Source organism: Equus quagga, chromosome 17 (assembly GCF_021613505.1).
Source record: "Equus quagga isolate Etosha38 chromosome 17, UCLA_HA_Equagga_1.0, whole genome shotgun sequence".
NCBI lineage: Eukaryota > Metazoa > Chordata > Mammalia > Perissodactyla > Equidae > Equus > Equus quagga.
The window spans coordinates 5899778-5926590 of record NC_060283.1 but is presented as its reverse complement, the minus strand read 5'-3'; the positions used below and the strand labels follow the sequence as shown (position 1 = coordinate 5926590).

The 26813-nt window shown below is 56.4% G+C and overlaps 2 protein-coding genes across 4 annotated transcripts; one reads left to right on the top strand and one right to left on the bottom strand.

The window, feature by feature from the left end:
- The first annotated feature begins 831 nt into the window (after window positions 1-831).
- ACTN3 (actinin alpha 3) lies at window positions 832-14070 on the top strand. Of its 2 annotated transcripts, XM_046642848.1 has the most exons (21): window positions 832-996; window positions 4674-4788; window positions 4966-5085; window positions 5608-5694; window positions 5775-5862; window positions 6336-6414; window positions 6498-6579; window positions 7326-7411; window positions 7728-7820; window positions 8284-8514; window positions 8640-8787; window positions 9853-10003; window positions 10611-10719; window positions 10817-10957; window positions 11230-11412; window positions 11881-12015; window positions 12111-12290; window positions 12691-12837; window positions 12922-12987; window positions 13524-13682; window positions 13764-14070. In XM_046642848.1, the coding sequence occupies exons 1-21, from the start codon at window positions 847-849 to the stop codon at window positions 13920-13922; spliced, it is 2709 nt and encodes a 902-aa protein (XP_046498804.1). In that variant the 5' UTR covers window positions 832-846; the 3' UTR covers window positions 13923-14070. The 2 variants fall into 2 exon arrangements, with proteins under 2 accessions (XP_046498804.1, XP_046498803.1); XM_046642847.1 differs by having other exon boundaries at window positions 12691-12987.
- Window positions 14071-14203: 133 nt separating this feature from the next.
- CTSF (cathepsin F) lies at window positions 14204-19137 on the bottom strand. Of its 2 annotated transcripts, XM_046644895.1 has the most exons (14): window positions 18841-19135; window positions 18515-18613; window positions 18159-18243; window positions 18012-18070; window positions 17808-17883; window positions 17120-17233; window positions 16853-16998; window positions 16667-16763; window positions 16507-16587; window positions 15587-15706; window positions 15438-15502; window positions 15246-15336; window positions 14824-14882; window positions 14204-14745 (listed from the first exon to the last, which is right to left on the bottom strand). In XM_046644895.1, exons 1-14 carry the CDS (start codon window positions 19048-19050, stop codon window positions 14671-14673), a joined length of 1377 nt encoding a protein of 458 aa, XP_046500851.1. In that variant the 5' UTR covers window positions 19051-19135; the 3' UTR covers window positions 14204-14670. The 2 variants fall into 2 exon arrangements, with proteins under 2 accessions (XP_046500851.1, XP_046500852.1); XM_046644896.1 differs by lacking the exon at window positions 16507-16587 and having other exon boundaries at window positions 18841-19137.
- Between the last annotated feature and the right edge of the window lie 7676 nt (window positions 19138-26813).

The window sequence follows — 26813 nt, the reverse complement described above, 5'->3', positions numbered from 1 at the left end:
TGCTACGACCAATAGGAGCGCCGAAGGGATGCGGGGCGCCTTCTGCCTCACACGGAGCGGCCGGCAGATGCAGAGATGTGATTGGACGGCCGAATGAGCCAACGAGATGCTCGGAATCCTGTTGGCGCCAGCGCCCGGTAGGGCCGCGACGTCATAGCCCCGCCCGCCCGCGGAGGCCCCGCCCCGCTCGAGGGAGCCCTGCACGCCCAGCCGCTGGCGGGCGCCACGAGTTGAGTTGCAGTCTCCGTGGCGTCGGGGTTTCCCGGCTCAGCACATTCCCCCTCACCCCCCCGGCCGCCCCGATATTAATAGCCCTGCATCGCCCATCCAGCTGGCCTAGAGCCCCTCCCACTCTCGAGTGTCTCCCTTCATCTCCCCAGAAAACATTCAAAAGAGCTGGGCGCCTGGGGTTTCTGTGAAATGGGGATTGGGCTCCCTGTTTCCCACCAGCGAAGCGCAGTAATAGGGACAGGAGGAGGTCCAAAGGGCAGCTTCTAGAGAGGTCTGCAGCCACTATTATTATCATCATCTCCGTTGTAGACATGAGGAAACAGACTCAGAGAGGGCCGGTGGCTTTCCCAAGGTCACACAGCGCCCAGAGGCGGAGCCGGAACGCGAACCCCGAATCTCCGCCACGGGATCCATTCCAGTGCCCCCAGATTCTGCAGTCCTCTGGCCCCTGGGCAACCTCTCTCCTGGTCCAGACCCGAGCGCCCTCGCCCCCATCCGGCCCCTCCCTCCTCCCCCATATTTAGCGCGAATCCGATCCGGGGCTGGGCCGGGCGCTACTTAACGAGGCCCCCGTGTTCTGGAGAGCGCGGAGCTGGAGCCAGGAGCCTGAGCAAGATGATGATGGTTATGCAGCCCGAGGGTCTGGGGGTCGGGGAGGGGCACTTCGTGGGCGGCGGCGGCGGGGGCGGCGAGTATATGGAACAGGAGGAGGACTGGGACCGCGACCTGCTGTTGGACCCGGCCTGGGAGAAGCAGCAGCGGAAAGTGAGTGCTCACCCATTTCCAGATGGCAAAACTGAGGCCTGAGAAGCCGGGCGGTTTGTCCTTGGCATCTCAGCAGGTCAAGGGCAGAGCCTGTCTTGACCCAGAGTGTCTCTCCCTCGCCCAGGCTCTGCCCATCCGTCCTCTGCTGTCCCCCAGGGCTGGAAGAGAGGACTGGGAGCCTTTATGAGGGGTTTAGGGTGACAAGGGGAGTTTCTGGGGTCCCCATCCCCAGGGTTCATTCCCCTGGGCTCACCGCCCCACTTCTGCTGGCGAAAATGGATTGAGAGATGCAAGTTTGAGGGGTTTGGGTAGACTAATCTTTCTCCCCACACCCCCACTCTCTAGTTTAATATTCCTGGCCCGCCTCGAGGGCTTGCAGCCAGGCAACCGGGTGACTTGGGAGTGTGGGGGAGGGGGAACCATCCTAGACCCCCCACTCCCACATCCCCTCTGGATTCTCTCCATCCTGGCGTCCATAGTCACTCTGTCCCAATTGTCAAATGAGGAAACAGGCCTAGAAAGGGGCAGACATAGGACCCAAATCATATACTGCCAGAAAAAGGACCCCCCCAACCTGAGGGTCTTTGCTCTTTGCTTGCCCCACCCCCCACTGTTTCCCAAGATACCCCTCCCCACCCCAGAGGCCCTGAGTCTGCTGAAAAGGCCACGAGGTCGGGAGGAGGGGAGCCCTGGGTCCCCTTACGCAGTAACCTGACCCTCTGGCCAGATGGACACTTTGTGCTGAGGCAGCGCCTTGAGGGAGGCTGGAGAGGGGCACACGGGCAGCTGCTGCCCAGGCCCAGCCTTGTAGGGCCCTTGGCCCCCCTCCTCGATCTATTTTCACTCCCCGACTTTCCCAAGTGGAGGGGGCAGGACACCTGGGTTCCCAAAAGAGAAAATGATCCGGGCTGGAGTGGGTAAACTGGGGAGCGGCAGGCCAGGGGTAGGGAGGACACCATGAGGTCATTGGACCCTGCTCAGCATTTGCCAGTAATACAATTGCCATGCCAATGGTAGGACTCTAGGAAAGGTCAGGGAAGAGAGGTGGATCTGAGAATTCCAGGACTTAGAATCAGAGCACTTCCGCTGGGTTAGAGACAGGAGATGACCCCCAGGGCCAGGAGGCTTAGCTGACTCGGCTGGGGTGCCCCCGGTGACGCGCCTCCCCGCAAGCTCCTCCTGCACCTGTCTCCAAGCAGGGCTGCGGTCCTCTGGTCCAGCAGTCTCCTGGTGATGTCATCCCTGCCCCTGCCTCCAGCTGCCATCTGTTCTGCAACCACTCCTCTGCCCACTCCCACCCACCCAGGCCTCTCCCAGATCCAGGTCCACATGCCCCGCTTAAGACACAGGCTACTCTGTAACTTGCTTTCATCACTTAAAAAGATATCCGTAATATCTTTCCAACCCAATTTAAAGCCACCCACCTCATCCATTCATTCAACAGCCGCACAGCATAGATGCTCTGTAAATTAATCAGCATCCCCTGGAGTTGGACATTCTGGTCATTTTTTTCTCGTGTTTATTACAATGTAGTGAACATCTCTGCGCTCGGCTTTAGCCCCACCCCTTCCCTGCTCCTCCTCCATGTCTTGGAGCACTCCCACCTCCTTCCGCTTGATGCCTTAGTCCTCTTCATTCAACCTCCAAAACATTCATTCAGTATTTTTTTAGGAGGTCCTACTATGTGCCAGGCACTGTTTTAGGTCCCAGGAATTCAGCACGGGGCAAAATAAAGCTCCTGAGTCAGGGAGCTTATATTCCAGCCAGGAGCAAATGTTTCTATCTCATCCAGCTGGTCCTGCCCCGTTCCCCTCACTGGCCCCCTCCCTCTCTCACGCTGGTCCCAGGCGCCAACTCCTCACTTCTCCCTTCTGCTCTGCCAAGCCGTTTGTCTCCCCTCTGCAACCAGGATGAACTTTCTACAACACAGTTCTGCCCACCTCTCTCCTCTGTCTGAAAGCTTTCAGGATCCCGAGGGAATGAGCTTTCCTCACTCCCTGTTGCCCTCGGGATCAAGTTCAAACTCCCTGGCTTAGCACCCAAGATGGTGCATGACCTGGCCCCTGCTGCCCCTCCGGCCTGCCTCTCACCAGTCACACCCCAACACCCCCAGCTTCATTCCGGCAGTGCCCAGCGAGCTGTAGCTCCACAGTCCTAGCAACTGTTTCTCGCCGCTGACACTCATCCGCGTGGCTGTCGCTGCCTGGAATGCCCTTGCCTGCCCTTCTCTGCCTGAGTGCCTCCTGTCCTTCCATTGATCAAATATTAGCCTTCGCCAAGACGTCCCCCACCTGATTTGGAGAACTCCGCCCCTTGACTCCTCAACACTAGTCTTTCCCAGCACTTTTCAGACGAACATGACTCTTTGATTGACTGTGACCTCCTTTAGGGCCGGGACCCCGTCTCATTAAACGTCATGTTTGACAAATGAAATAATGTCCCTTCCTCTGCCATGGAGGCCCCACCCAGACCTGCCTTTCCCCTGCCCCATCCAGACCCAGAGCATCTCCGACTCCAGGGTTGGAAGGAACTACAGAGAATCCAACTGCTCTCTCCTGCGTGAGGCCCCATCAGTTAGTGCTCAGCACCCACTTACACACCACTGGTGATAGGAAGCTCACTCCCTTCCCTGAGCAGTGACAGCCTCTCAACTATTTAAAGCATCACCTTCCATGTCCAGCTCCTAGGGCATCTTAAAAGCTGATCTGTGGAAAGGAAGCTGGCTGAAGGAAATAATTCCAAATTACTTTCAGGGCCACCTCCCTGGAGTATCTGCTTTGCAGTGGGGGAATGCTCTGAATGCTAGAATCCTGCGAGGTCGGAGGAAGAAGGAGCTGAGACGTCATGGAGTCTGACCCCTTAATTGTACAACTGGCGAGACTGAGCTCAAGAGAGGGCAAGGGGCACACCCAAGGTCACAGAGAGGGAGTAGCTCAGCTGGGTTAGGGCCCAAGTATGAATTCTACCAAGGGCTCTACAGCCGATGGCAGAATCCAGGGCCTGGAAGCTTGGGAGGTTGGTGGAATCTTGTGCACCAGGCTCCGGGTCATGCCCATCCCCAAAAGACAAACAGCTGTATACCAGCCCTCCCGTCCCAGATGGAGGCTGAGGCTGAGGCTGATTCTGGGGAGAGAGGGAAGGCAGTCACCTCCAGAAACCAGGTCAGGCCGGGCCTGATCCTCCACGGCCTGCAAAGCTCTCGCACCCGCATAGTCTACTTGGAGGCCGGTTCACAGCAGCCCTGGGAGGCCCGTGAGATAATAACACAGGGGCACAGTGCCTTGGGCAAAACCCTCAGAGCCAAATGTGCTTCAACCCAGAGTTTTTCAGATTTTAGAAAGGCCATTTCAGCCTGCATTAGCCCTTGTGCCTCAGAGGGTCCAACACTTTGGAGTGTCTCCTTTACCATTTTCGAAGTCCCCCTCCAGTGCTTGAGACTGGCTGAAGCTGGAGTCCTGGCAGCAAGGTGCCCCTCATCCAAACTGGGACCTGCATGGGCCCCAGACCCCATTTCTCCTCTTCCAGGAGGACTAGAGCTCAGGGAGGGAAAGGGCCTGGCCCCAGATGCACAGCCAGCCCCGGGACTTGAATCCCGGCCTTCGGGCTCTGAGACCTACCTTGACCGAGAGGCCTGAACACTGTCCTCAGCCTAGAATCTAAGCATTCTCTGCCCCCAGACCTTCACTGCCTGGTGCAACTCACACCTGCGCAAGGCCGGCACCCAGATCGAAAACATCGAGGAGGATTTCCGCAATGGCCTCAAACTCATGTTGCTCCTGGAGGTCATTTCAGGTGAGGGGTGCAAATCAGAGCACAGGGACCCCAGGACCTAGAGGAGTCCAGAGGGCTGGGGAAATATGGCAGCAGAGAGTTGGAAGGGGACTTGGTGGGGGAGGGGGAAGTTTGAGGACAATGTCTTCAGCTTCCTCTCATGACCTTTGACCCCTTGACCTCTCCTCTTACACCCAGGAGAGAGGCTGCCCAGGCCAGACAAAGGCAAGATGCGCTTCCACAAAATTGCCAATGTCAACAAGGCCCTGGACTTCATTGCCAGCAAGGGGGTTAAGCTGGTGTCCATCGGTGCTGAAGGTGAGGAGGTGGTAGGAGGAGGCCTGGTCAGGGGGTGGGGGGGAATTCCTGACATCAACAAGTCACCTCCATGGGGATAACCACCCATGCCTCACAGGAGGGAGTGTAGGGACCAAATGTACCCAAAGTGCCGACATGGGACCTGACACCTAGTAGATGTTGAGTGAATCTTTTTTTTTCCCTGAGGAAAATTAGCCCTGAGCTAACGTCTGTGCCAGTCTTCCTCTACTTTATATGTGGGTCACCATCACAGCATGGCTGACAAGTGGTGTAGGTCCATGCCTGGGATCTGAACCCGTGAAGCTGGACTGCCAAAGCGGAGTGCACCAAACTTAACCACTACACCACGGGGCTGGCCCCTTGATGAATCATTTTTAAGTAAAAAGATTGAGCAACTACTAGGCGCCAGCCCAGGGATGGGCGATAAGGGCCAGAGGGTGGAGCAGGGCGGAAGGTAGCTGAGGCCTGGTAGTACAGACCTTGAACGCCAGGTGGAATCTGTCCTCACCCTCTGGCCCGCAGAGATCGTCGACGGGAACCTGAAGATGACCTTGGGCATGATCTGGACCATCATCCTTCGCTTTGCCATCCAGGACATCTCTGTGGAGGGTGAGCAGTGGGGAAGCAGGTAGAGTGAGAGGGCTGGCCCAGACCCCGCCCCAACCAACGCTCCCCCCATCTCCACCCAGAAACCTCGGCCAAGGAGGGCTTGCTCCTGTGGTGCCAGCGGAAGACGGCGCCGTACCGCAATGTCAACGTGCAGAACTTCCACACCAGGTCTGTCAGCTGATCAGCGCATGCGCACGGGCCTCTGCCGGGCCCTAGGGCCCCTGTCACAAGCCACAGGGGAGGAGAGGTCACCACCAAGTTCCCAGAACAGTGACTGGAAATAGGAGGACTGAGTCAATGTTGAACTGAATCCAGGAGGGTGAGAGAGAATCCATGAGGAGGGAGGAGGGGAGACATCCCTGGAAGGGCATTCCAGCCAGGTGGAACCTCCTGAGCAAAGACTTGGAGGCCAAACACATCTAGAAATTGGTGTGGCCCAAGCCTAGGGGAGGTGAAGGAATTGTGATGAGCTCGGGGGGGATGGCGCAAGTCTGCTAATGAAGGGCCTCACATGCCAAGCTGAGGAGTCTGGACTTTACCCCCTTGTACACATGACATTGTCTTGATGGGGGTGCTCCTGCGAGGAGGGCAGAAGAGGGCCCCAGCTTGAACCTGGGCTGACCTCCCTTCTCTCTGCCCAGCTGGAAGGATGGCCTGGCCCTCTGTGCTCTCATCCACCGACACCGCCCTGACCTCATCGACTACGCCAAACTGCGCAAGGTAGGCCTCCGCCGCCCCCAGCCCCAACACCCCAACCTCTGCCCTCAGCTGACCTTTCACCTCTCCTCCTCACACCCATCTAGGATGACCCCATTGGCAACCTGAACACTGCCTTCGAGGTGGCAGAGAAATACCTGGACATCCCCAAGATGTTGGATGCGGAAGGTGAGAGGAAGCCCAGCCCGGGCGAGGACTCCACTTACCTGTCTGCAGGGTCCAACCGCCACACCTGGAATGCTCCTCCTGGAACGCTCGGCCCCTCACCCCACTCCCTGGTCAGAATCCTTCCTGCCACAGGCCCCTGTCTCCAGGCCCCCTCTCTCTCATCCCCCTGCCCCTCTCCACCCAGAGGAAGCAGCCTCCCTGCCTCTCCCCTTACCTAATGGCTCCACCCTCTGGGAGCATATTGGTCCCTCAAGATTGGGAGCTCCTCTGGGAAAGATGCTGCCTCTGGCCCCTTTGCCCAAACAGGGTGTTTAGTCAGTTGAGGGAGCAAACACTTTCTGAGCACCTCCTGTGCCTGGGGTGTGTGGGCACTGATGGACGAGAACTTGGTCTGGCCTCTGAGGAGTTCGTGGACTTGGGGAAGAAACAGACAGACAGATGGAGTCATGGGAGGGTTAGAGACATCAGGCAGTGTGGACTGGTACCTCATGAGGGCCACAGTGTCCGCTGATGCACCCACTCCCTCGTGCTTTCCTCACCACACAGAGGGGGAGGTTGCTGGGCCCTGGGATGACCAGAGGGCTTCAGGGAAGAAGACACTGGGTTTGGGGTAGCTGGAAGCTAGTGGCTGTGACTAAATGTCTCTGCCCCCTTCTGTCCCAGGGGAGCTCTTTGCCTGGGTGGGGACATGAGTCCATTCCCCAGCCCTGGCTTTGGCTAATAAACACCTCACTGCCATCCCCCAGACATCGTGAACACCCCAAAGCCCGATGAGAAGGCCATCATGACCTACGTTTCCTGCTTCTACCATGCCTTCGCCGGGGCCGAGCAGGTAAAGGCACTCATCTGCTGGGCTGGGCTCGTGCACCCAGGGGCCCAACCTGGGCCGCATCCCGACAGTTGGAGGTGCCAGGCCCCACGTGGATGGGAGTGCTACGGCCCCACCTGCACATCCTCGGTCCTTGGGGAGCTCAGGAGCGGAGGCGTCTGGCCTCGAAGCTCCGTCCTCATCCTAAAAGATGTGCTCCCCTCATCCCTTCCCCGCTTTGCATGGGTCCAGGTTTTAAGGGCATCACACAGGGAGGCTGGGTTGGGGTGTCTGCGGCAGCTTGTTCTAACGCCAGCCCTTCTGCCCACTCCCACCGCAGGCGGAGACAGCTGCCAACAGGATCTGCAAAGTGCTGGCGGTGAACCAGGAAAACGAGAAGCTGATGGAGGAGTACGAGAAGCTTGCCAGTGAGGTGAGATGGGCCAGAGGGCCTTTCCCCTTCCCCGACCTGGGCTCTCCCAGGCCCGGCTAACCCCAGGTCTGCAGAGCGCCCCCCCTCCTCGGAGCAGCCTTGGCCTTCCCCAGCCTTCTCCTGCCATCTTCACCCATCTCTTGCCCCTTTCTGCCCATCCAAGCTCCTGGTCATTCAGTGATTCACTCGTCATTCATTCATTTATCCATTCACTCATATTTAGGCAGTCTCATGGCCCTTTGCTCTGTGCCGACCTCTACTGGTCCCTGGACTCAGAAATTAACGATCCTATTCCTTCCCTGACTAGGGGGGACCCCCCCCCATTCTGTCCTCCAGTACCCCCCCTCCCCCTCTGCTTGAGGCCCAGCCTTTGGGCCACAGGCTGGGTGTGGGTGGAGATGGGTGGATGAGGTGAGCAGGCCAGCTCAGAGCTCTCTGCTCTCCCCCTGCCTGGCCCTGGCAGCTGCTGGAATGGATCCACCGCACCATACCGTGGCTGGAGAACCGTGTGGGCGAGCCCAGCATGAGTGCCATGCAGCGCAAGCTGGAGGACTTTCGGGACTACCGGCGCCTGCACAAGCCACCCCGCGTGCAGGAGAAGTGCCAGCTGGAGATCAACTTCAACACGCTGCAGACCAAGCTGCGGCTGAGCCACCGGCCGGCCTTCATGCCCTCTGAGGGCAAGCTGGTCTCGGTGAGCCAGGGTGGGGATGGGGGTGACTCCAGCTCTGCCCATGTTCCCTGGGTGACCTTGGGCTCTGTGTCCCCGTCTGTACAATGGGTGAACCGTGATGGAGGGCACCTCTGCCTGTCCCACAGGACATCGCCAACGCATGGCGGGGGCTGGAGCAAGTGGAGAAGGGCTATGAGGACTGGCTGCTCTCGGAGATCCGGCGCCTGCAGCGGCTCCAGCACCTGGCTGAGAAGTTCCAGCAGAAGGCCTCCCTGCATGAGGCCTGGACCCGGGGTAGGTACCCCTCATGGGGCTGGATTCTGTCCTGGGGTGAAGACTGGGAGGAGGGGGTGGTCCTGGCAAAATGCACAGGTCAAGGTGTTCTGCCAGTTAGCTAGAGACCCATTTTCTAGTCCCACCCGGACTTGCCGCGCAACCAGGTCACTGGCCGTCTTTGGGCCACAGTCTCTTTATCGTAAACTCAGGCCCCTAACTCTCTCCTGGCTCTGGCCTTCGGCAAGTCTACTCTGATTAATTTGTCATTTAGCGTTTTGTTTGTATGCATAGCAGGTGTCCAAAGGTGAGTCTCCAACACTCAAAGTTTGACTCAAAGTTTACCGATGCCAAAATATTGCGTGAGTCAAATATAGCATGCTGTATGAAAACACTCATTCTGTATCTCATCAGGGGTTTTAATCCTACAAATGAATGAGTCCTGCCTAAAAATACTAACAACCATTAATAATGGATTATGGGCATAATGAGTATCAATGGTTTGATATAATAACAATTCTTTACATATACAGCCACTGATGGGACCCTGTGGAGGTCTCTGAGCCTCTAAAACTCAGTTACTGCCTCTGCATAATGCGGAGGCACTCAACAAATGGTCGTTGTGCAATTATTATAATTATGGGTTTTATTTGCATAATTATGGTAATTGTTATTCTCAAAACACTTTTACATTCATCATTGATTCATCCAACAAATAGTCATTGAAGGTCTATTAAGTACCAGGCACCGTGCCAGGCCCTGGGGACACTGGTGAGCAAGGGAAACTGGCTCAGGGGCTCATGGGGCTCATGGAGTCGTGGGGAGGCAGTTACCAAAACTGTCCGAAGGACCACCCTGAGCGTGGAGGGGATGCTGACGTCATTTATGGGCAATGCCCTGGAACGGGAGCTTCACTTAACTTTATCACACTAGCGCCTCAGGCCAAATCCCTAGGGTAGACTGGGCAGGTGTGGGCACCTGCATTTCACAGAGGAGGAATTTCCGTGGTCACACAGCCCGGCTCGAACCCCCTGCTCCTGCGGCGGCCGCCGCTGCGTGACCAGAGCCGGGCCTCTCTCCGAGCAGGGAAGGAAGAGATGCTGAGCCAGCGCGACTACGAGTCCGCGTCGCTACAGGAGGTGCGGGCGTTGCTGCGGCGCCACGAGGCCTTTGAGAGCGACCTGGCGGCGCACCAGGACCGCGTGGAGCACATCGCGGCGCTGGCCCAGGAGCTCAAGTAGGCGTGACCCACTACAGGGCCCGCCCCCAGCGACAACGCCCCTCCCTGGCCCCGCCCCTCGGCGTCAATCCCCGCCTCACTCCCATGCCCTCAAGAGCCTTCCTTCTCCCCGGTTTGGTAACCCTGCCTTGGTACCCAGGTCGTTCCCCATCATCACTTGTCCCGCGCCCCTCCTCCCGTAACCCTGTCTCCATCTCCCGACCCCGCTCTGCTAGGCATACTCTTCCCCACCTGCGCTCGGCCTGTCCCACCTCCGTGGCCTGCCCGCTCCCTTCAGCTCCAGGCCAGGTCTACTCCCCCAAATCCTCTCCATCAGCTTTGGCCTCGCCACCTCCTCCTGTAAAGCCGCCCTTTTTTGCATAACCCGGCCCCCAAAACTCAAAGCCCCACCCCCTCCCTCCAAGCTCCTTGAGGGATTGGAGTTGAGGACCAGTGGGGGGCTGGGACCCCTCCTCCCCAGGAAAGCCCTGCTTAACCCCTACCTACCCTGGCTGTCTCATGCCTTCACCACCACCCGGGGCAAGGGTGCCAGCCCCGGGAGGGCAGGCAAGGAGGAAATCTGGGCTGGGGTCTGGCCCACAGCCACCCTGCTTCTCGCTCCCAGTGAACTGGACTACCACGAGGCAGCGTCGGTGAACAGCCGCTGCCAGGCTATCTGCGACCAGTGGGACAACCTGGGCACGCTGACCCAGAAGAGGCGGGATGCGCTTGAGGTGAGGCTGGGAGCCAGGAGCTGGGGGCTGGGGACTGTAGGTGGGTGAGGGGGGCCCACTGGGCAGGCTGCTGACTCACCATCCCCACCACCCCTAGAGGATGGAGAAGCTCCTGGAAACCATCGACCAGCTGCAGCTGGAGTTTGCCCGGCGGGCAGCGCCCTTCAACAACTGGCTGGATGGTGCTGTGGAGGACCTGCAGGACGTGTGGCTGGTGCACTCGGTGGAGGAGACCCAGGTGGCCGCGGGGGTTCCAGGTGTGGGGGGACTGGATGGGATGACAGGGAAGCTGGCCTAAAATCCTATCAGCCACTCCTTTGGGCTCCTGGGGAATGGGGACGGGAGGAAAGCGCCAGTTCTTGAGTGCTGGGCTGGGAGACAAGAGGCCTGGGTTCTTAAGCCAGCCCCGCCCTGGACCAGCTGCATGGCCTGGAGCACGTTGCTGCCCTTTCTGTTGCCTGTGGGAAGTGTGGGGGCACTGGCTGATGCTTCCTGCCTGTTGCCTCGCAGAGCCTGCTGACAGCACATGAGCAGTTCAAGGCAACGCTGCCCGAGGCTGACCGAGAGCGAGGCGCCATCCTGGGCATCCAGGCTGAGATCCAGAAGATCTGCCAGACGTACGGGCTGCGGCCCAGCACCACCAACCCCTACATCAACCTCAGTCCACAGGACATCAACACCAAGTGGGACACGGTCAGTGCCGCCTGCGGCCTTCCCTGCCTCCCAGCCACTCCTGTGCATTCTAGCCACCCTGAAACCTCAGGTGTCCCCAGATGTGGAGAATCACGTCCACCTTCGGATCTGGAGTCTGCCACAGCCTCCACGTGGCGTCAGACAAGTCTCCTTGCCTGTCTTGGCCTCATCTGTAAAATGGCCGTAACAGCAGCATTTTCCTATCAGGCCTCACGTGAAGTAGAATTAAATCTGGCGTGTGGACATCCTTTACAAAACAGCCTAAATTAGTTGTAAATGGTGCACTGATCCCATCTCACAGATGAGGAAACGAGCCTAGAGAGGTTGAATAACTTGCCCAGGAGCTTGTCCATATAGCCCAGACAATGCGGCTCAGAGCAGCAGGTTCGAGGCACTGGAGCCCATCTCCCCTGAGAGCCATCTCCCGGCCCCCAGAGCTGCCCCTGGCGCAACCACCCTCCTTCGCAGGTCCGAAAGCTGGTACCCAGCCGTGACCAGACACTGCAGGAGGAGCTGACACGGCAGCAGGTGAACGAGAGGCTCCGGCGACAGTTTGCAGCCCAGGCCAATGCCGTCGGGCCCTGGATCCAGGGGAAGGTGGAGGTAAGGCCTGGGTGGAGGGGCCACCCCGGGGGAGTGCGGCCAGGGCTGGACCGTGGCGAGCTGGGGGCCCTCATCCCACCCGGGTCCCCCTGCAGGAGGTGGGACGCCTGGCAGCAGGGATGGTGGGCTCTCTGGAGGAGCAGATGGCCGGGCTGCGGCAGCAGGAGCAGAACATCATCAACTACAAGAGCAACATCGACCGGCTGGAGGGCGACCACCAGCTGCTGCAGGAGAGCCTCGTGTTTGACAATAAGCACACCGTCTACAGCATGGAGGTGGGGCCACGCCCGCGCAGAGGGCAGGGGAGGCGGCACTGGCTGGGGGAGCCCGGGGCACCGCCGCTGGACACAGCACGTCTGCTCTAGGAGGGTCCCCCATTGTAACCATGGGGCTACTGAGACCTAGCAAGTGGAAGTGACCCATCCGGTCACAGAGCAGTCTAAAACCAGGCCAGGATTGGCCGTGGCTGCTTGATCAATACTTAATACATAATAAATCATCAAACTTTAAGGCAGGGAGGGCTGCTGGAGGTCACTCAGTGGAACCTCCAGATGCGGACAGAGGCCCAGACAGGGGGAGGACTTGCCCAGGGTCACACAGTGGGTTGGCCGGGAGCTAGAGCTAGGGGCCAGGCACTGGCCGCCCACTGACTTGGCCTGTCTCCTGCTCTGCCAGCACATCCGCGTGGGCTGGGAGCAGCTGCTCACCTCCATCGCCCGCACCATCAACGAGGTGGAGAACCAGGTACTGACCCGAGACGCCAAGGGCCTGAGCCAGGAGCAGCTCAACGAGTTCCGGGCATCCTTCAACCACTTTGACCGGGTCAGCAGGGGCCCAGGCCTGCGGGGTGGACTTGGGGGCTGGTGGGGTTTGGGACCCAGCCTGACATCTGCTCACCCATCACAGAAGCGGAACGGTATGATGGAGCCCGATGACTTCCGGGCTTGCCTCATCTCCATGGGCTACGACCTGGTGAGTGTCCCCCAGTCCCATCCCAGGAGTCCCTTCAGTGCCTCCCTCCTACATACTGACCACCTACTGTGTCCTTCCCACCTTCACATACATGATCTCACTTCCTCCTCATCACGCCCACTGGGGCTGGGTAGAATTACCCCATTTCACATAGGGGCTGTCAAAGGCTGAGGGAGAGAAATTAACCTGCTCAAAGACACACAGCTAGGATTTGGACCCAGTTCTGTGTGACTCCAAAGCCTGAGCTTGCAACATTTTTACCTCAGAGAAAGGGCACTACAGAAAGCCCCAGAAAAAAGATCAGAACCAATGGGCCACAGGGGGCATTGTCACGGGCAGGAAGCAGATCTCAGCCTAGTAGAAAGGACTTGCTGAAGCCAGAGCTGACTAAGGCTGCAGCAGACGGTCTATGGAGAAAGGAAGCACCTTGTCACCGGGGTTGTCAAGCCAAGGCTGGACAGTCCCCAGGAGGGGACATCAGGAGCCCTCCTGGCTCTAGCACCCATGGGCATGGTGCCTGCCCTCTGTCCCTGCAGGGGGAAGTGGAGTTTGCTCGCATCATGACCATGGTGGACCCCAACGCAGCCGGGGTCGTGACCTTCCAGGCCTTCATCGACTTCATGACCCGAGAGACAGCCGAGACTGACACGGCTGAGCAAGTTGTGGCCTCCTTCAAGATCCTGGCGGGAGACAAGGTGAGTCCCTGGCGGCGGAGGGGGCTGGGGGGCCGGGGCAGGGAACAGAACCTGTGGCCCTCAATGCCTCTTCTCCCCCAGAACTACATCACCCCTGAGGAGCTGCGGAGGGAGCTCCCGGCCGAGCAGGCTGAGTACTGCATCCGCCGGATGGCACCCTACAAGGGGCCTGGGGCTCCGGCTGGGGCCCTGGATTATGTGGCCTTCTCCAGTGCCCTCTACGGGGAGAGCGACCTCTGACCTCTGACCTCGACCCCTGAGGTTCTCCACACAAGTAGGAGCGAGGTTGCTCCCTCTGGCTGATCCCATCCATCCCTCAGAGCAAGGGCCCCAGAGAATGACCAGCCAAGTGCTTATGAATAAAGATCCATCGAGGGGCCTCTCTCCATCTCCTTTTGGTTCCTGGAGCAGAAGGTGGGCCCTCAGGTTCCGGGGCAGGACCAGCTACCCGACTTTGACCCTCAAGCGGCTCCCACCACCTCTCCTTGCCCTCAGGGATTGAGCATTCACACTACACTAGGTCCCAGGACACCACTTTATTGCTGTTAGAAAAGGGTGCTTACACCGTGGAAGGGAACACTGTCCCCAGATCCAGGGGGACCAGAAAATTTAGAGCATCACACAGAGGGAAGCCGGGGCGGGAAGCCAGACCCTGCTAAGGACAGAGCTGGGTTTAAGACCAGAATGATTTCTTCCCACCTGCTCCTTACTGGAGCGCAGCGTCCTTGCCCAGCTTCGGCTGCCAAGACATCATCCTTCTCCCAGGATCCTCCTAGCTACCACAATTCAGCCAAGGTGCAGCTGGGGAACTTCAGGGTAGGAGCTGGGTGGAGGGCATAGGGGCCGTGCCCCTAGCCCAGTGCCCTTTGCTCACCCTGAGGTACCCTGTCCCCCAGCCAGCTGTGCCTCCTGGGGAGGGGCCTGGACATGCAGGGTAGGCTGGGGAAGGGGCCGCTCTGGTCAGCACCACGTCCTGAGCTGGCGCTCCTCAGTTCACCACCGCCGAGCTGGCCATAGTGTTCACCCCACAGGCCCCGGACCCACGATACAAGTAGTAGTAACCCTGGGAGAGAGGGGGGTGGTGAGGGCCCTAGGGCGGGACGCGGGCTGGAGGGCCGGGGGCCGAGGGGGCAAGACTCACCTCCTCACCCCAGTCAGTGCCCCAGCTGTTCTTGATGGCCCAGAAGGGGACTGCAGAGCCTGGGGGGGGTGCAGAGTGCGCGGAGTCAGGGCCCCAGGCACTCTGCAAATATCTGCTGGGGGCCTACCGGGGGACAGGTGCTAGGAAAAGAGCAGAAAGCGAGACAGGCCCACCCGCCACCTTCCCGGAGACCTGGTGCAGATCTGGGGTTTGCGGACGGCACCCACCCCCTACCTCTAGCAGGTTATTCGCCCCTAAAAGGTCAACCTTCCACCGCCTCAGCTTTCCCAGAGCCCAAGGCAGGGTAAGGACAGGGTCCCTAGGCATTCCTCTGATGTCCCCTTCCAGAGATCCTGAGATGCTGTGGTCTAACCTCTGCCTGTGACCTGGGGTGGATGGGAAAGGGGGTCAGCAGAACTCACGGTTGCCATAGCCCACGAGCAGCACAGCATGATCAATGAGCCAAGGGCTGCAGAGGGGCCGCAAGGGGTGAGAGATCCCGTGGCGGTAGAACTGGGTGGGGGGAGAATAAAGGAGTGGGGAGCCAACTCCAAGGAGAAGTGGGGGAGGAGGCACCCAGAGACGGAGCAGGGGCAGCGGGGTGGGGGCCTTACCTGCATGCCAAAGGCATTGATGGCGACGGAGATGGGGCCCTTCTTGGCCAGCCAGGCCGCCAGCTCTGAGACAGGGGAGGGGCAGCATCAGGGACACCCAGGCCCCAGGCCCACCCCCTTGGCTTGTCCTCACCCCATCCCTCACTCACTTTGCTCATTTTTGGTGAGCTCCACTGAATCGTTGATGTAGACCTTGGCCTTCTCTGCAGAGAAGCTGCAAGCCTGCAAGTGGCCATGGTAGCTGTAGTCGTCCTCTGTCTCCAGCCCTCCTAGGGAATGGTGGGGCGGATGGGGGTTAGCGAAAACACGGACCCATTTACCATACACTCGTCTTCTCCCAGCCAGGGGCTGTGCTAAGCCCCTTATACACGAAGTCTCATGTTCCTCATCCACCCCAGGCCACAGGCCACCCCCTCAGAGGGTCAGCCTCATTCTAGGGGTGACACAACTGAGGCTGAGAAGGACGGGGGAGGAACCGGCGAGAAATGTGGCAGAGATGGAACTCAAGTCCCAACTTCTGACTCCTCGCTCGTCCCAGCATTCCTGGGATTTTGACCTTGGCTTGCTCGTCCTGCTCTGACAGTCTGCTCCCCATCTGGCCCAGACCCCTGCCAGGCTCCCGGACCAGTCTCTGTACAGCTATCTGAGTCCCTCAGCCCTTCGGCCTTCTGCCACTGCAGCCCGCTGCTGAACTGAATTGCCAGTTTAGGTCAATACCTCCCCTCAAGGGCGAGGCGTGTCACTACCTGGTTTAGCAGCGTTACAGAAACACAGACCTCAGAGCAGCGAAAATACTAAGACCCCCCTGCCCTGCACCAGGAACCTGACACATTTCTGTCCTCACTTGCTACTCAAGGCAATCCTATGAGGTGGGCGTGATTTCACAGAGGAGGCAACGACCGCCCTGAGAGAGCTGACTTGCCCAGGGTCTTCAGGCAACCACGGTCAGCGTTAAGACGTCAACCCAGTTCACACGATTCCCAGGCTTCTGTCTCTCTCCCTCACACGGTGACTTCCTGTGGAGGGAGCAGTGGCTCCCGATGCCCCTCCTGACCCCACTAATGCATACCCAGAGTCTTTATGGCTGAGTAGGCGTTGGAGGGCAAGCCGCCCATGCAGGCCTTGTCCACCTTGTCACAGTCCAAGAGCTCTAGGAGACAGAAGGCCAGTCCCGAGGAGCCCTCTGGAGGGGCTGGGCTGGGGACAGGGAGGTGGAGCGGGATGCTCACCCTGCTCAGAGAGGGAGAGCAGGGCACCCCGATTCAGGAACCACTGGCCTTCCACATTGCCTGTGACTGAGAAGGCCCAGCAGGAGCCGCACATGCCCTGCAGAGAGATGGCAAAGTCAGGGCTGGGTCCTCTCAACAACCCCAGGGCAGTCCTTATGTCCCACCCTCACTTCTTAGGGGTCCAACCTGGTCCTTGACTTCGGTGACAGCCCCCTTACTCCTCCAGTCCCACTCAGGTGGGGCGGAGTCGCCGACAGACTTGGCTCGGCGCATCTTCACACCTGGTTCTTCTTTCAGGAGGGGATTCAGGTAGATGGTGCGGAACTCCTCCTCTGTGGGCAAAGGTGGGCAGGGCATGTGGGGAAGAATGTTCTAAGCCAGCCCTGACCAGGGGCCTTGGGAGCAGGTCCCGTCTCTTCCAGGATCCATGAGGGCTCTGGCCACCACCCCTACCTGTGAGGTCACTGAACTTGGTGACGCCGTACTGAGCTGTGCCACGGTCCAAGGCCTGGATCTTCTGCGCTCGTACCATGTTACTGGCAAAGATGGACATGCGCCACTGGGCTTCTGAGGACCAAGGAGCAGGAGAAGGGGGGCTTGGACCCCAGGCAGATCACAAGAGGGGCTTGGGGCTAACAGGCAGAGGTTTTCCTGGGGAGTAGGTGGGCTCTGGATCAGGCCTGAAGCGCTTTTCAAGAAGGATAGAACCCTGGGATGGGGAGGGGTGGGGGGCCAGACCTGCACGCGATAACAGTGGGAAGTATGATCAACTTTTGTGGCTAAACTGAGGTGATGACTTTCCAGGTGTGATGGCAGAACCAAAATGGGCTCCAACGGGCATCCCCAGACAGGAGGTGGTGGGGAGGCCTCCAGCAGAGAAAATCTGGCCTGTGTCCCATCCCACTCTACCCAGAATGATGGAGGCCCATGGCTTCTGACCAGGAAAATCAGATGTGAGAAGGGGCCAGGTACCTGAAGTGGCTGCCCAGTCCTGGGTGGCTGGGCAAGAACTTGGGGATTCAGGAGTCCTTGAAAGGACGCACTGCCTTTTGCGTCCTTTCCCTCCCCAACACCAAGGTGCCAAGTTGGAGGGAAGGCCCTGATCTGATTGGGACAGGTACAGCCAAGGCTGGGTCCTCACCCTCCTTCGTCTCATAGGTCCGGTTATAGGTGGTGACAAAGTGCTTGAAGATTGAAGCCATCTTCACAGAAAAGTCCTGGAAAGGCAGAGGGGTCTTTACAAGGGGTCCTTCTCAGACTGACAAGGGAGCCCCAGGCTAGGGTGAGAGGAAGGAAGGGGAAATAAGGCAGCAGCCTGCTCCCCAGAGACAGACAGCCTCCTCACCTGGGTCTGGGACTTGTTCAACAGCGGAAAGACTGAACTGAAAGACTCGCTTTTGTCATCTGGATAGGGTTAGAACAAAGAAATCACGGCTGAACCCGAGTGAAGTCTGATCTGGGCTATCCCAGCATCCTTGGGCTATCCCAGCACCTGTAATCTTGGTATCCACTGGGCCACAGTCCCGCCTCAGAAGCATATGTTTTCCTAGCTCATCAAGGACTTCGAAGCTGCAGAGCTGGAGGGAGAGGAGGTAGCCAGTCTGGGGGCCTTGGCAAGATGGAGCTGGAGGCTGGCTCCTCAGAGCCTCTAAGATTACCCCTAAGGCAATCACCCCCATAGTGGAGAGTGAGGCCCCTTTAACCACAGTGTCTCTGGCCCTCAGGGCCTGGGAAATGACTCGGTGGGGTAGCTGCTCCTCCCACCCCTTCCTCTTGGCTTGACCCATCATCCCAACTGCTGCCAGACACAGCCTGGGGGCGGGGAATCGCAGCAGTCCCATCACTCACCAGGGTTTTCTTGGACACAGGGAGTTGGCACACCGTGGGGTCGTTGCAGGGCGGCTCCTCTAGCGTCACCTTCAGGGAGTACAGCGACCCCCGGCCCGCCTGGATGGAAGGGCGGGTAAGGCGGGCACAGCCACTCCCTCCTCAGCCCGTCCTTCTTTGGGCCCACAATCCTCCCGTGTCCCCACCCCTCCCCAATCAGCAGAGGTTCGATTCTCTCAGGAATCCAGCACCCCCTACCCCAAGTCAAGGCCAAACTTCCCACATCCCTCGGATCAGGGCCCCGCGCACCCCGAACCGGGAAGGGTCCGTCCCCGGCGCGTCCTCACCCGGCGGACGCGACCGCGCACGGCCCCCAGCGCCGCCCGCATGCCGGCAGCCCGGCCGCGGTTGTACATCTCCAGCGCGAAGCGGGCGGGCCCCAGCAGCTCCGGGGGCGCCGGTTCCCAGGCCTGAGCGCCGGCCACTCGGCGGGGCGGGGCGGGGGCAGCGCCCGGGAGCAGCCCCAGCAGCCACAGCAGCTGCAGCCAGGGCGCCATGGCGAGGGCGAAGCCGCGGCCCGCACGCACTGACCGCCCGACGCGGTGACCAACCGATGGGGCGGAGCCGGCGGCGGCGGGGGGACCCGCGTCCCTCTCACGGCTCCTGGCCGCGGGGAGCGGCCAATGGGCGCCGGCCGGGGGCGCCTGCGCACTCGCTTATTTACGGGAGGCACGTGGGGCGCACAGGCGGCGCAGGCGGGACGGCGCCAGCCCCGCGGGCAGGCGGGGCGCGGCCCATGGGATGACTCCGACCTTGAGTAATCCTCTTAGATCTTGGAGCTGCTGTTTGGGGAGGGGAAAGGGCGCTGGGCGGAGAATAAAAATAATAACTAACACTTATTGCATCCTTATTATATATTACGCATTATATGCCGTCTCCCTTTAATCGTCAGCGCAACCCCGTGAAGTGAGTGTTATCCCCGTTTTATAATTGAGGAAATAGAGGCTTAGCGAGATTAAGTGGTTTACCAGAAATCTGGTAAGTGACAGAGCTGGACTTGAACCCTGGGAGTTGGCTTCAGAGCCTGAGTTCACAGCTCGATTGTCTCTTTGAGGCCCCTCTTCTCATCTGCAAAACGGCAGATAATATTCCCTGGACTGGCGGCGCCTCAAGCTGCTGTTGTGAGGACCAAAGGCAAACACGCAAGCATTAGGTAATCGCTAAAGCAATGTGCAGAGGGTTGGGACTGTGCTTGTGTTCTTTCAAGCGTTCACTGCTGTGTTCCAGCGCCTAGCAGGAAGAGGCACAAACAGATGCACGAGGACAGCGCTGCCTCCTCGGAGCTCACAGTCTAGGGAGACAGATGAGAAAAAGACGTGTTTCTGCAAGATGTTAGCAGCTGGCAGAGAGGAAACAGGGCAGAGAGAGTTTCAGGGATTTGGGGAAATCACAGAGGAGGGTGGAGGGTTGGTTTGGGGATGGAGAGTGGAGAGAACTGATATTAGTCCAAAGCTCACTTCTTACCCCAGAAGAGGTCTGAAAATATGAAATGACTTTCCAGCTGCCTGGAAATTCGTGCTGAAGCCAGAGCAGAGCCAGCTCAGCTCCCGGCTGAGGTGTGAGAGGAGAGGCCCCGAGGGAGTCCAGCAGATGCTGACCCCTCCCTGCTGGGGCTCTCCCCAGTCTAAGCTCTTTGGGGCACCCTTTGTCTCTCTTACAGGACACAGTCCCAAGTCCTTAATGAGGCTCCCTCACCCGCTCGAGGTCCAGTCTCAACTCGGTCCTCACCCGGTGCTATGCACTTGACACTCCAGCCTCGCTCTCTTTGCAGCTCCTCAGAAGTTCAAGCTCTTGCACACCTCAGAAGCTTCACACTACTTTTCCCTTGGCCTAACTCCCACACACCTTTCAGCTCTCAGTTTAGAGGTCACCATCTCAGGAATGTGTCCCTGGCCCATCCCCACGGTCCCTGTCTAGGCTCGATGCCACTGCCTCTGTACTCCCAGACCCCTAGCCCCAGGAACTTCCTCTCACACTGGACTGCAATTTCCTGTTCACTTGTGGGTGTCCTCCGCCAAGTCCGGAGCTTGCTAGGGCAGACTCCTTGTTATTCTGCTCACTGCTGTTTCCTTAGCACCTAGCACAGTGCCTGACCCACTTGTACCTGCTTAATGACCATTTGTTGAATGAATTAGTGACTCCCTTGGCATGCCCTGGAGTTGGCGTAATGTTACCCAACTATTGTTTAATGTGTAGTTTCACCTTCTAGAAGGATGAAGGCTGTGACTATGGCTCTCACTGTCCTGGCAGAAGAATCTCCGAAAAGCCTGCCATCATTCCATCATTGACCCAGGACCCCTACTCGTGTCTGTGGAAGGCTACCTAGCCACACAGTACACTTCGTCTCCTGAAAGGTCTGAATGAATGAAATGAATTATGAATGAATTAAAAATAGGACTTTCTAAGGCCCCAGCAGAGGCAGCAAGACTTTTCTTAGATCCAGGTTTCCAGAGATCCCCATTAGTGTCATATTTGCCCTTTGTGGGAAACGGTCATCTTTCCCAAAGTCTGTCTCCTGGGCACTGGAGCCACCTGACAAGTGTCTGGGGAAAAGGGTGGCTCACCTTCTCATCAGAGTGAGGCATGAGAGCGTAGTTATATTTAATGGAGTGGGGGAAGAGGAATATATTTATATATATATTTCTTTTTTGGTGAGGAGGATTAGCCCTGAGCTAACATCTGTTGTTAATCCTCCTCCTTTTTTTGCTGGAGGAAGACTAGCCCTGAGCTAATTTGTGCCAATCTTCCTCTACTTCATATGTGGGTTGCTGCCACAGCATGGCTGACGAGTGGTGTATGTCCGTGCCCGGGTCTGGGCCTGCGAACCTGGGCTGCTGAAGTGGAATGCACGGAACTTAACCGCTAGGCCACAGGGCTGGCCCCGAGGAGGAATATTTTTTAAAGCCACACGTTACCTTGGGCAATTCTCACAACAACCTTCGAGAGAGAAATTGTACAATTACAAACGAGTACGCTGAAACCAGGGGCATGCCAACATTCAGAAGCTGAGCTGAAAAGAGAGAGGCAGCAGAGGAGACTGGGAAGAAATGGACGCTGAGGAGGCGGAAGACTACGAGAGGGTGATGCCAAGAAAGTGGAAGAAAAGAGTGCATTTCAAGAAGCAGGAGTGGTTGGCCGTGTTGAATGCCATGGAGGAGGCAAGTAAGATGAGGAGAGAGAAGTGACATTTGGATTGGGCAACAAGTATGTCACTGGGGACCTCATTAAGAGTGTTGGGTTAAGGAGAGAATGTGAGAAGTGTGGACAATGGGGACAAAGATTTCAAGAAGTTTTGCCACGGAGGAGAATAGAAAACAAAGTGATAACTGTGGGGTGTGGGCATCTAAAGAGCGTTTTTAAGGGGCTGGCCCAGTGGTGTAGTGGTTAAGTTCACACACTCCACTTTGGCGGCCAGGGTTCGTGGGTTTGGATCTCAGGCACTGACCTAGCACTGCTCATCAAGCCACGCTGTGGCGGCATCCCACATACAGAATAGAGGAAGATTGGCACAGATGTTAGATCAGCGACAATCTTCCTCACCAAAAAAAATTAAAAATAAAAAAAAATAGTGTTTTTAAGAGGGAGACACTACATGCCTACGGGTTGATGGGAATGACCAAATAGAAAGGGAGATAGTGATGATTCAGGAGAGAGAGGGAAGAATGGCAAGAACAAAGAGCTTGAAAGATCAGGGATGGTATACTAGTTATCTACTGCTGTGTAAAACACTACCACAAACTGAATGGCTTAAAACAATACATATCTATTAAATCAGTTTCTGTGGGTCAGGGGTCAGGCCCAGCTTAGCAATCAAGGTGCTGGCCAGGGCTGCAGTCTCATCAGAGGCTGGCCTGGGGAAGGATCCGCTTCCAAGCTCACATGGTTGTTGGCAGCATTCAGCTCCTGGTGGGCTGCCGGACTTGGGCCTCAGTTTTTTGCCATGTGGGCCTTCCCAACATCGCCACTTGCTTTCTCAAAGCCAGTAAAGGAAAGTGAAGATATTACAATCTCATACAATAGAATCACGTACACATAATCCCATGTATGGATCACTTCTGCTGTGATCTGTTGGTTAGAAGCAATCAGAGGTCCCTTCCACACTCGAGGGGAGGGGCTTACACAAAGATGTGAATACCAGGAGGTGGGGATCATGGGGGCTGCTTTCGTGTGTGTCTGCCCCTGCTGCTCCCCAGAAGAGTGCCCAGCACACAAAAATATTAACCACAGCAAGATTAGCGGCTAACATTTAATGAGCACTAACTACATGCTAGGCACTCCGTGTTCTCAGCATGTCCATGTATCAGCCCATTTAGCCCCACAACAACCTCATGAGACAGGTGTGACGCAGAGGAGGAAACTAAAGCAAGAAGAGAGTCAGTCACCTGCACAAATTGCAGAAGCGGTGAAGGATAGAAGCAGGATTTGAATCCAGTTCCAATAGTGGTAAAGATTTTGCGTCTCAAACTGGCCTCTGCAGACCCCCCGGGGGTACACAAGGCATGCCATTTAAAGCCAAATGATAAAGAGAGCATTGTTTCTCCAAGCACATGCAATGGACTAAATAGATGAGTCTCCCAGTGGCCTGGGGGTTGTGACGGGTGGGGAGTGGGCGACAATGCATAGTCCCGGCTTCTGGTTCAGGAGGTCTGGGTGAGGAACGTGGAAGATGAGCACCTGTGTTTGAAAAATATGCCCTTATACATCAATTTCTACGCTGGGATGAAGTTTATTTGAAATTTATTTTCTACTGGAATATGCCCCCAGAGTAATCGGGATGGTGTGCAAAATTTGCTACACTTTTAAGACCTGTTTCCAATGAGATGGCAGTTGCTTGCAGCTCACCCTCAGGTCCCAGGGTAATGGGTTGATTTCATCCTCTTCTGCCACTAGGGTTTGAGAAGGCCTGTGCCATTTACATGGAGGTAAATGCTGCCTAGAAATGAAAACGTCTAGGGGATGGCCCCAAACCTAGCACATGGCCAGATGGAAATGACCTGCCTGGGACAAGGTGGGGCAAATGGCAGAAGGTTTGCCTGGGAACGCTCACCTGATGGATGAGAATGACGGTTAACAACTGTATGGTCTGAATCCATTCCAGACAACTCTGACTCACCTGTTGACTTTTGAGAATGGCGGACAACTAATACAAATTTTACCCGGTAAGTAAGATACTTCTGTTTTCTAAGCCTCGGTTCCTCAAGATAACAGAAATCTTCTTCTGGGGCTGGGAGATGGGATAGATTAGAAAAGATGGCAAAATCACAGGCTTTAGAGTCCGACTGACTGGCCTCGGTTCTAATTCTGGTTCTGCCACTTCAAATTGGCTGTGTGACTATGAGCAAGTTACTTCACCCCTCTGAGCCTTTTGGTAGAAATAAGGAGAGGTCAGAAATGTACCTCATTTATCACATCAGTTCTAGCCTTCTGGCAAAAAACCAAACCAAAACAAAACAAAACCCTTGCAGAGAGAGTCCTAAAGGGAGGGATGAGAAGTGAGAGTATAGAAGCCCAGGGCTTTGGGAGGGCCCTGAAGGAAGGAAAGGCCAATAGAGCAAAGCGTAGGTGGCTGGGCTTTAACACACACCACATACACCGGAGATCTCAAAGGGAGACCTACTGTTCCTGGAAATTTGGATTTGAACTTGGAGGGGCATTTGTGGTTATCACATTAATAGGGGCTCTTTTGGTCCTTAGCAGACAGGGCCAGAGATGCTAGACATCCTTCAGTGTTTGGGACAGCCCCACACTACCAAGAGTGGTTCCATGTCCTGCCAAACTTTCTAATGTCCTGCTGGTCATCTACCTAAGTGGAAAAACCTGTTTATAACTCTCTGCACCGAGAATCCTAACTCTGTTGTCTATGTAAATACATGATATCATGTTCACGGTTTTGGTGAATTTTCCAGAAACACTACTGGAGTATAAATCAAGGGGAGAATTTTCCTTGCATGAGTTCAGATCTTTACAAAGGGCGTTCACCATTTCGGAAGGTCAGGTCTCAGCATGCCGGGTCAGTCTGTATTTGGAGCGGTGTCAGTGATCACAAGGATCAGTTCATTATGTCTTTTGACCCAGCATGTACATGTGGAAATGCAGATTTCTTTTGCACAAATTACTTTCATTTTATTTTCCCTTGATTATTTTTTTTTTAAGATTGGTACCTGAGCTAACAAGTGTTGCCAATCTTCTTTTTTTTTCCCGCTTTTTCTCCCCAAATCCCCCCAGTACATAGTTGTATATTTTTAGTTGTAGGTCCTTCTAGTTGTGGCCTGTAGGATGCCACCTCAGCATGGCTTGATGAGCAGTGCCATGTCCGCGCCCAGGATCCGAACCAGCGAAACCCTGGGCCGCCGAAGCAGAGCACGCGAACTTAACCACTCGGCCACAGGGCCGGCCCCTTTCCTTGATTTTTAAAATTATGTGGTTAGGTAGGATATTAGCTACGAATTTCATTTCATTCTTTTACAAATACTCACCAAGTGCATACTATGCATCAGGCACAATCTAGATGCTGGGGATGTCAAGAGGGCCTTGTAAAATATTTGTCGTTAAATGGCGTGTTGGATCTGACACAGTTGGCGATTCACTGGTAGGCTCACCCGGGTTTTCATCCTAACTCCACCGTGACCTGGGACACATCTTTTCCCTTCCTGAACCTCAGCTTCCTTGTAGATTGCATAAGATCACGCGGCCTCTCACATCTGCTCACTGAAAGGTAGCGGTGGACATTTTTATTATGTTGATTGATTCCTTTTTGGCACAGGTACAATAACACTGCTTTACCTTTTTTAAATAATTCCTCAAACTCCATTGCCTAGTTACCTTTTTTCTTTTGAGGCTCTTCCTTGCTCTCCTACCTCTAAGTTGTCCAGAATCTTCAGTGATTTATTTAGTCCGAAAGAGCGAGGGGTGGGAACTGGATTCTAAGGGCGCTGGCTGTGGTCTGAGCTCTCTTACCACGCGGGGTGCGCGAGCCTGGGAGCCCACTGCTGTTATGACTTCTCCCGACACACGGTGGCGCTGTTGAGTCTGGTCCTGGACATTCCGAGTGTCGTGAGCCCTGGACGGAAGTTGAGGGGCGTGCTGACTGTGCCCTCACCTCCCATGCAGACACTGCCCTCCAAAGCACGACCGCTGGGCCAGAGGTCAGATCCAGAGAAGAGTCCGGCATCACTGGACGAAAATCAGCCCTAATCTACATCCCCTACGTGCAGCTAAAAATTAAAGCAGAGATCAGGCCTCTGAGCTTCACACCACCTACTTGACATCAACTCTTGGATCTCAGACTCAGCCAAAAGTGCATACAGTTTTCATCCCCAGCACACTTCAGGAATCCCCCATCTCAGCATATGGCATCACTATTCCTCCAGCTGTTCAGTCCAGAGACCTGAAGTGTCCTTGATTCTTCCCTTTCCTCCATGTCCCACGTCGAACCCGTCATCAGGTGCTCTGCGTTACATGTCCCAACATCGCCCAAATTCGTCCACTTATCTCCATTCCCTTGGCCACCGCTCATGGCCACACCATCCTTGCTTGCCGGACTGGATCCACTCTTGCTTCCAATAATTCCCTCTCCACGCAGCAGCTAGAGGGACCTCCTTAAACATAAACTGGACAATATGATTAAAATTGCCTTTTAGAATAAGTTTAAAAAGTGAATCAAGGGGCCGGCCCTATGGCTGAGTGGTTAAGTTTGTGCGCTCCACTTCGGCAGCCCAGGGTTTTGCTGGTTCAGATCCTGGGCCCGGACACAGCACTGCTCATCAAGCCATGCTGAGGTGGCATCCCACATGCCACAACTAGAAGGACCCACAACTAAAAATATGCAACTACGTACCGGGGGGCTTTTGGGGAGAAAAAGGAAAAATTAAAAAAAATTGAATCAATATATGGGGCCAGCTGGGTGGTGTAGCAGCTGAGTTTGTGCACTCTGCTTCGGTGGCCCAGAGTTCACCGGTTCAGATCCCAAGCGCGGCCCTATGCACCGCTTGGCAAGCCATGCTGTGACAGGCATCCCACATATAAAGTAGAGGAAGATGGGCACGGATGTTAGCTCAGGGCCAGTATTCCTCAGCAAAAAGAGGAGGATTGGCACAGATGTTAGCTAAGGGCTAATATTCCTCAAAAGAAAAAAAAGTGAATCAATATAAAGAAAAGCGTGTGGTAAACGATAGTGTGAGGAAAAGGTGGGTCAAACACAGAAACCCCAAAGCATGGGGCCTGCCCGGTGGCGCAGCAGTTAAGTGAGCACATTCCGCTT

Excerpts from the sequence above, each read along its gene's own strand:
- ACTN3 (XM_046642847.1), top strand. The coding sequence starts at position 847 with ATGATGATGGTTATGCAGCCCGAGGGTCTGGGGGTCGGGGAGGGGCAC. Across the intron at positions 10,720-10,816 it reads AGAGGCGGGATGCGCTTGAG|AGGATGGAGAAGCTCCTGGA; the intron begins GTGAGGCTGGGA and ends CACCACCCCTAG. Across the intron at positions 12,988-13,523 it reads TCTCCATGGGCTACGACCTG|GGGGAAGTGGAGTTTGCTCG; the intron begins GTGAGTGTCCCC and ends CTGTCCCTGCAG.
- CTSF (XM_046644895.1), bottom strand. The coding sequence starts at position 19,050 with ATGGCGCCCTGGCTGCAGCTGCTGTGGCTGCTGGGGCTGCTCCCGGGC. Across the intron at positions 16,999-17,119 it reads CAAGTTCAGTGACCTCACAG|AGGAGGAGTTCCGCACCATC; the intron begins GTAGGGGTGGTG and ends CTTTGCCCACAG. Across the intron at positions 16,764-16,852 it reads TCACCGAAGTCAAGGACCAG|GGCATGTGCGGCTCCTGCTG; the intron begins GTTGGACCCCTA and ends ATCTCTCTGCAG.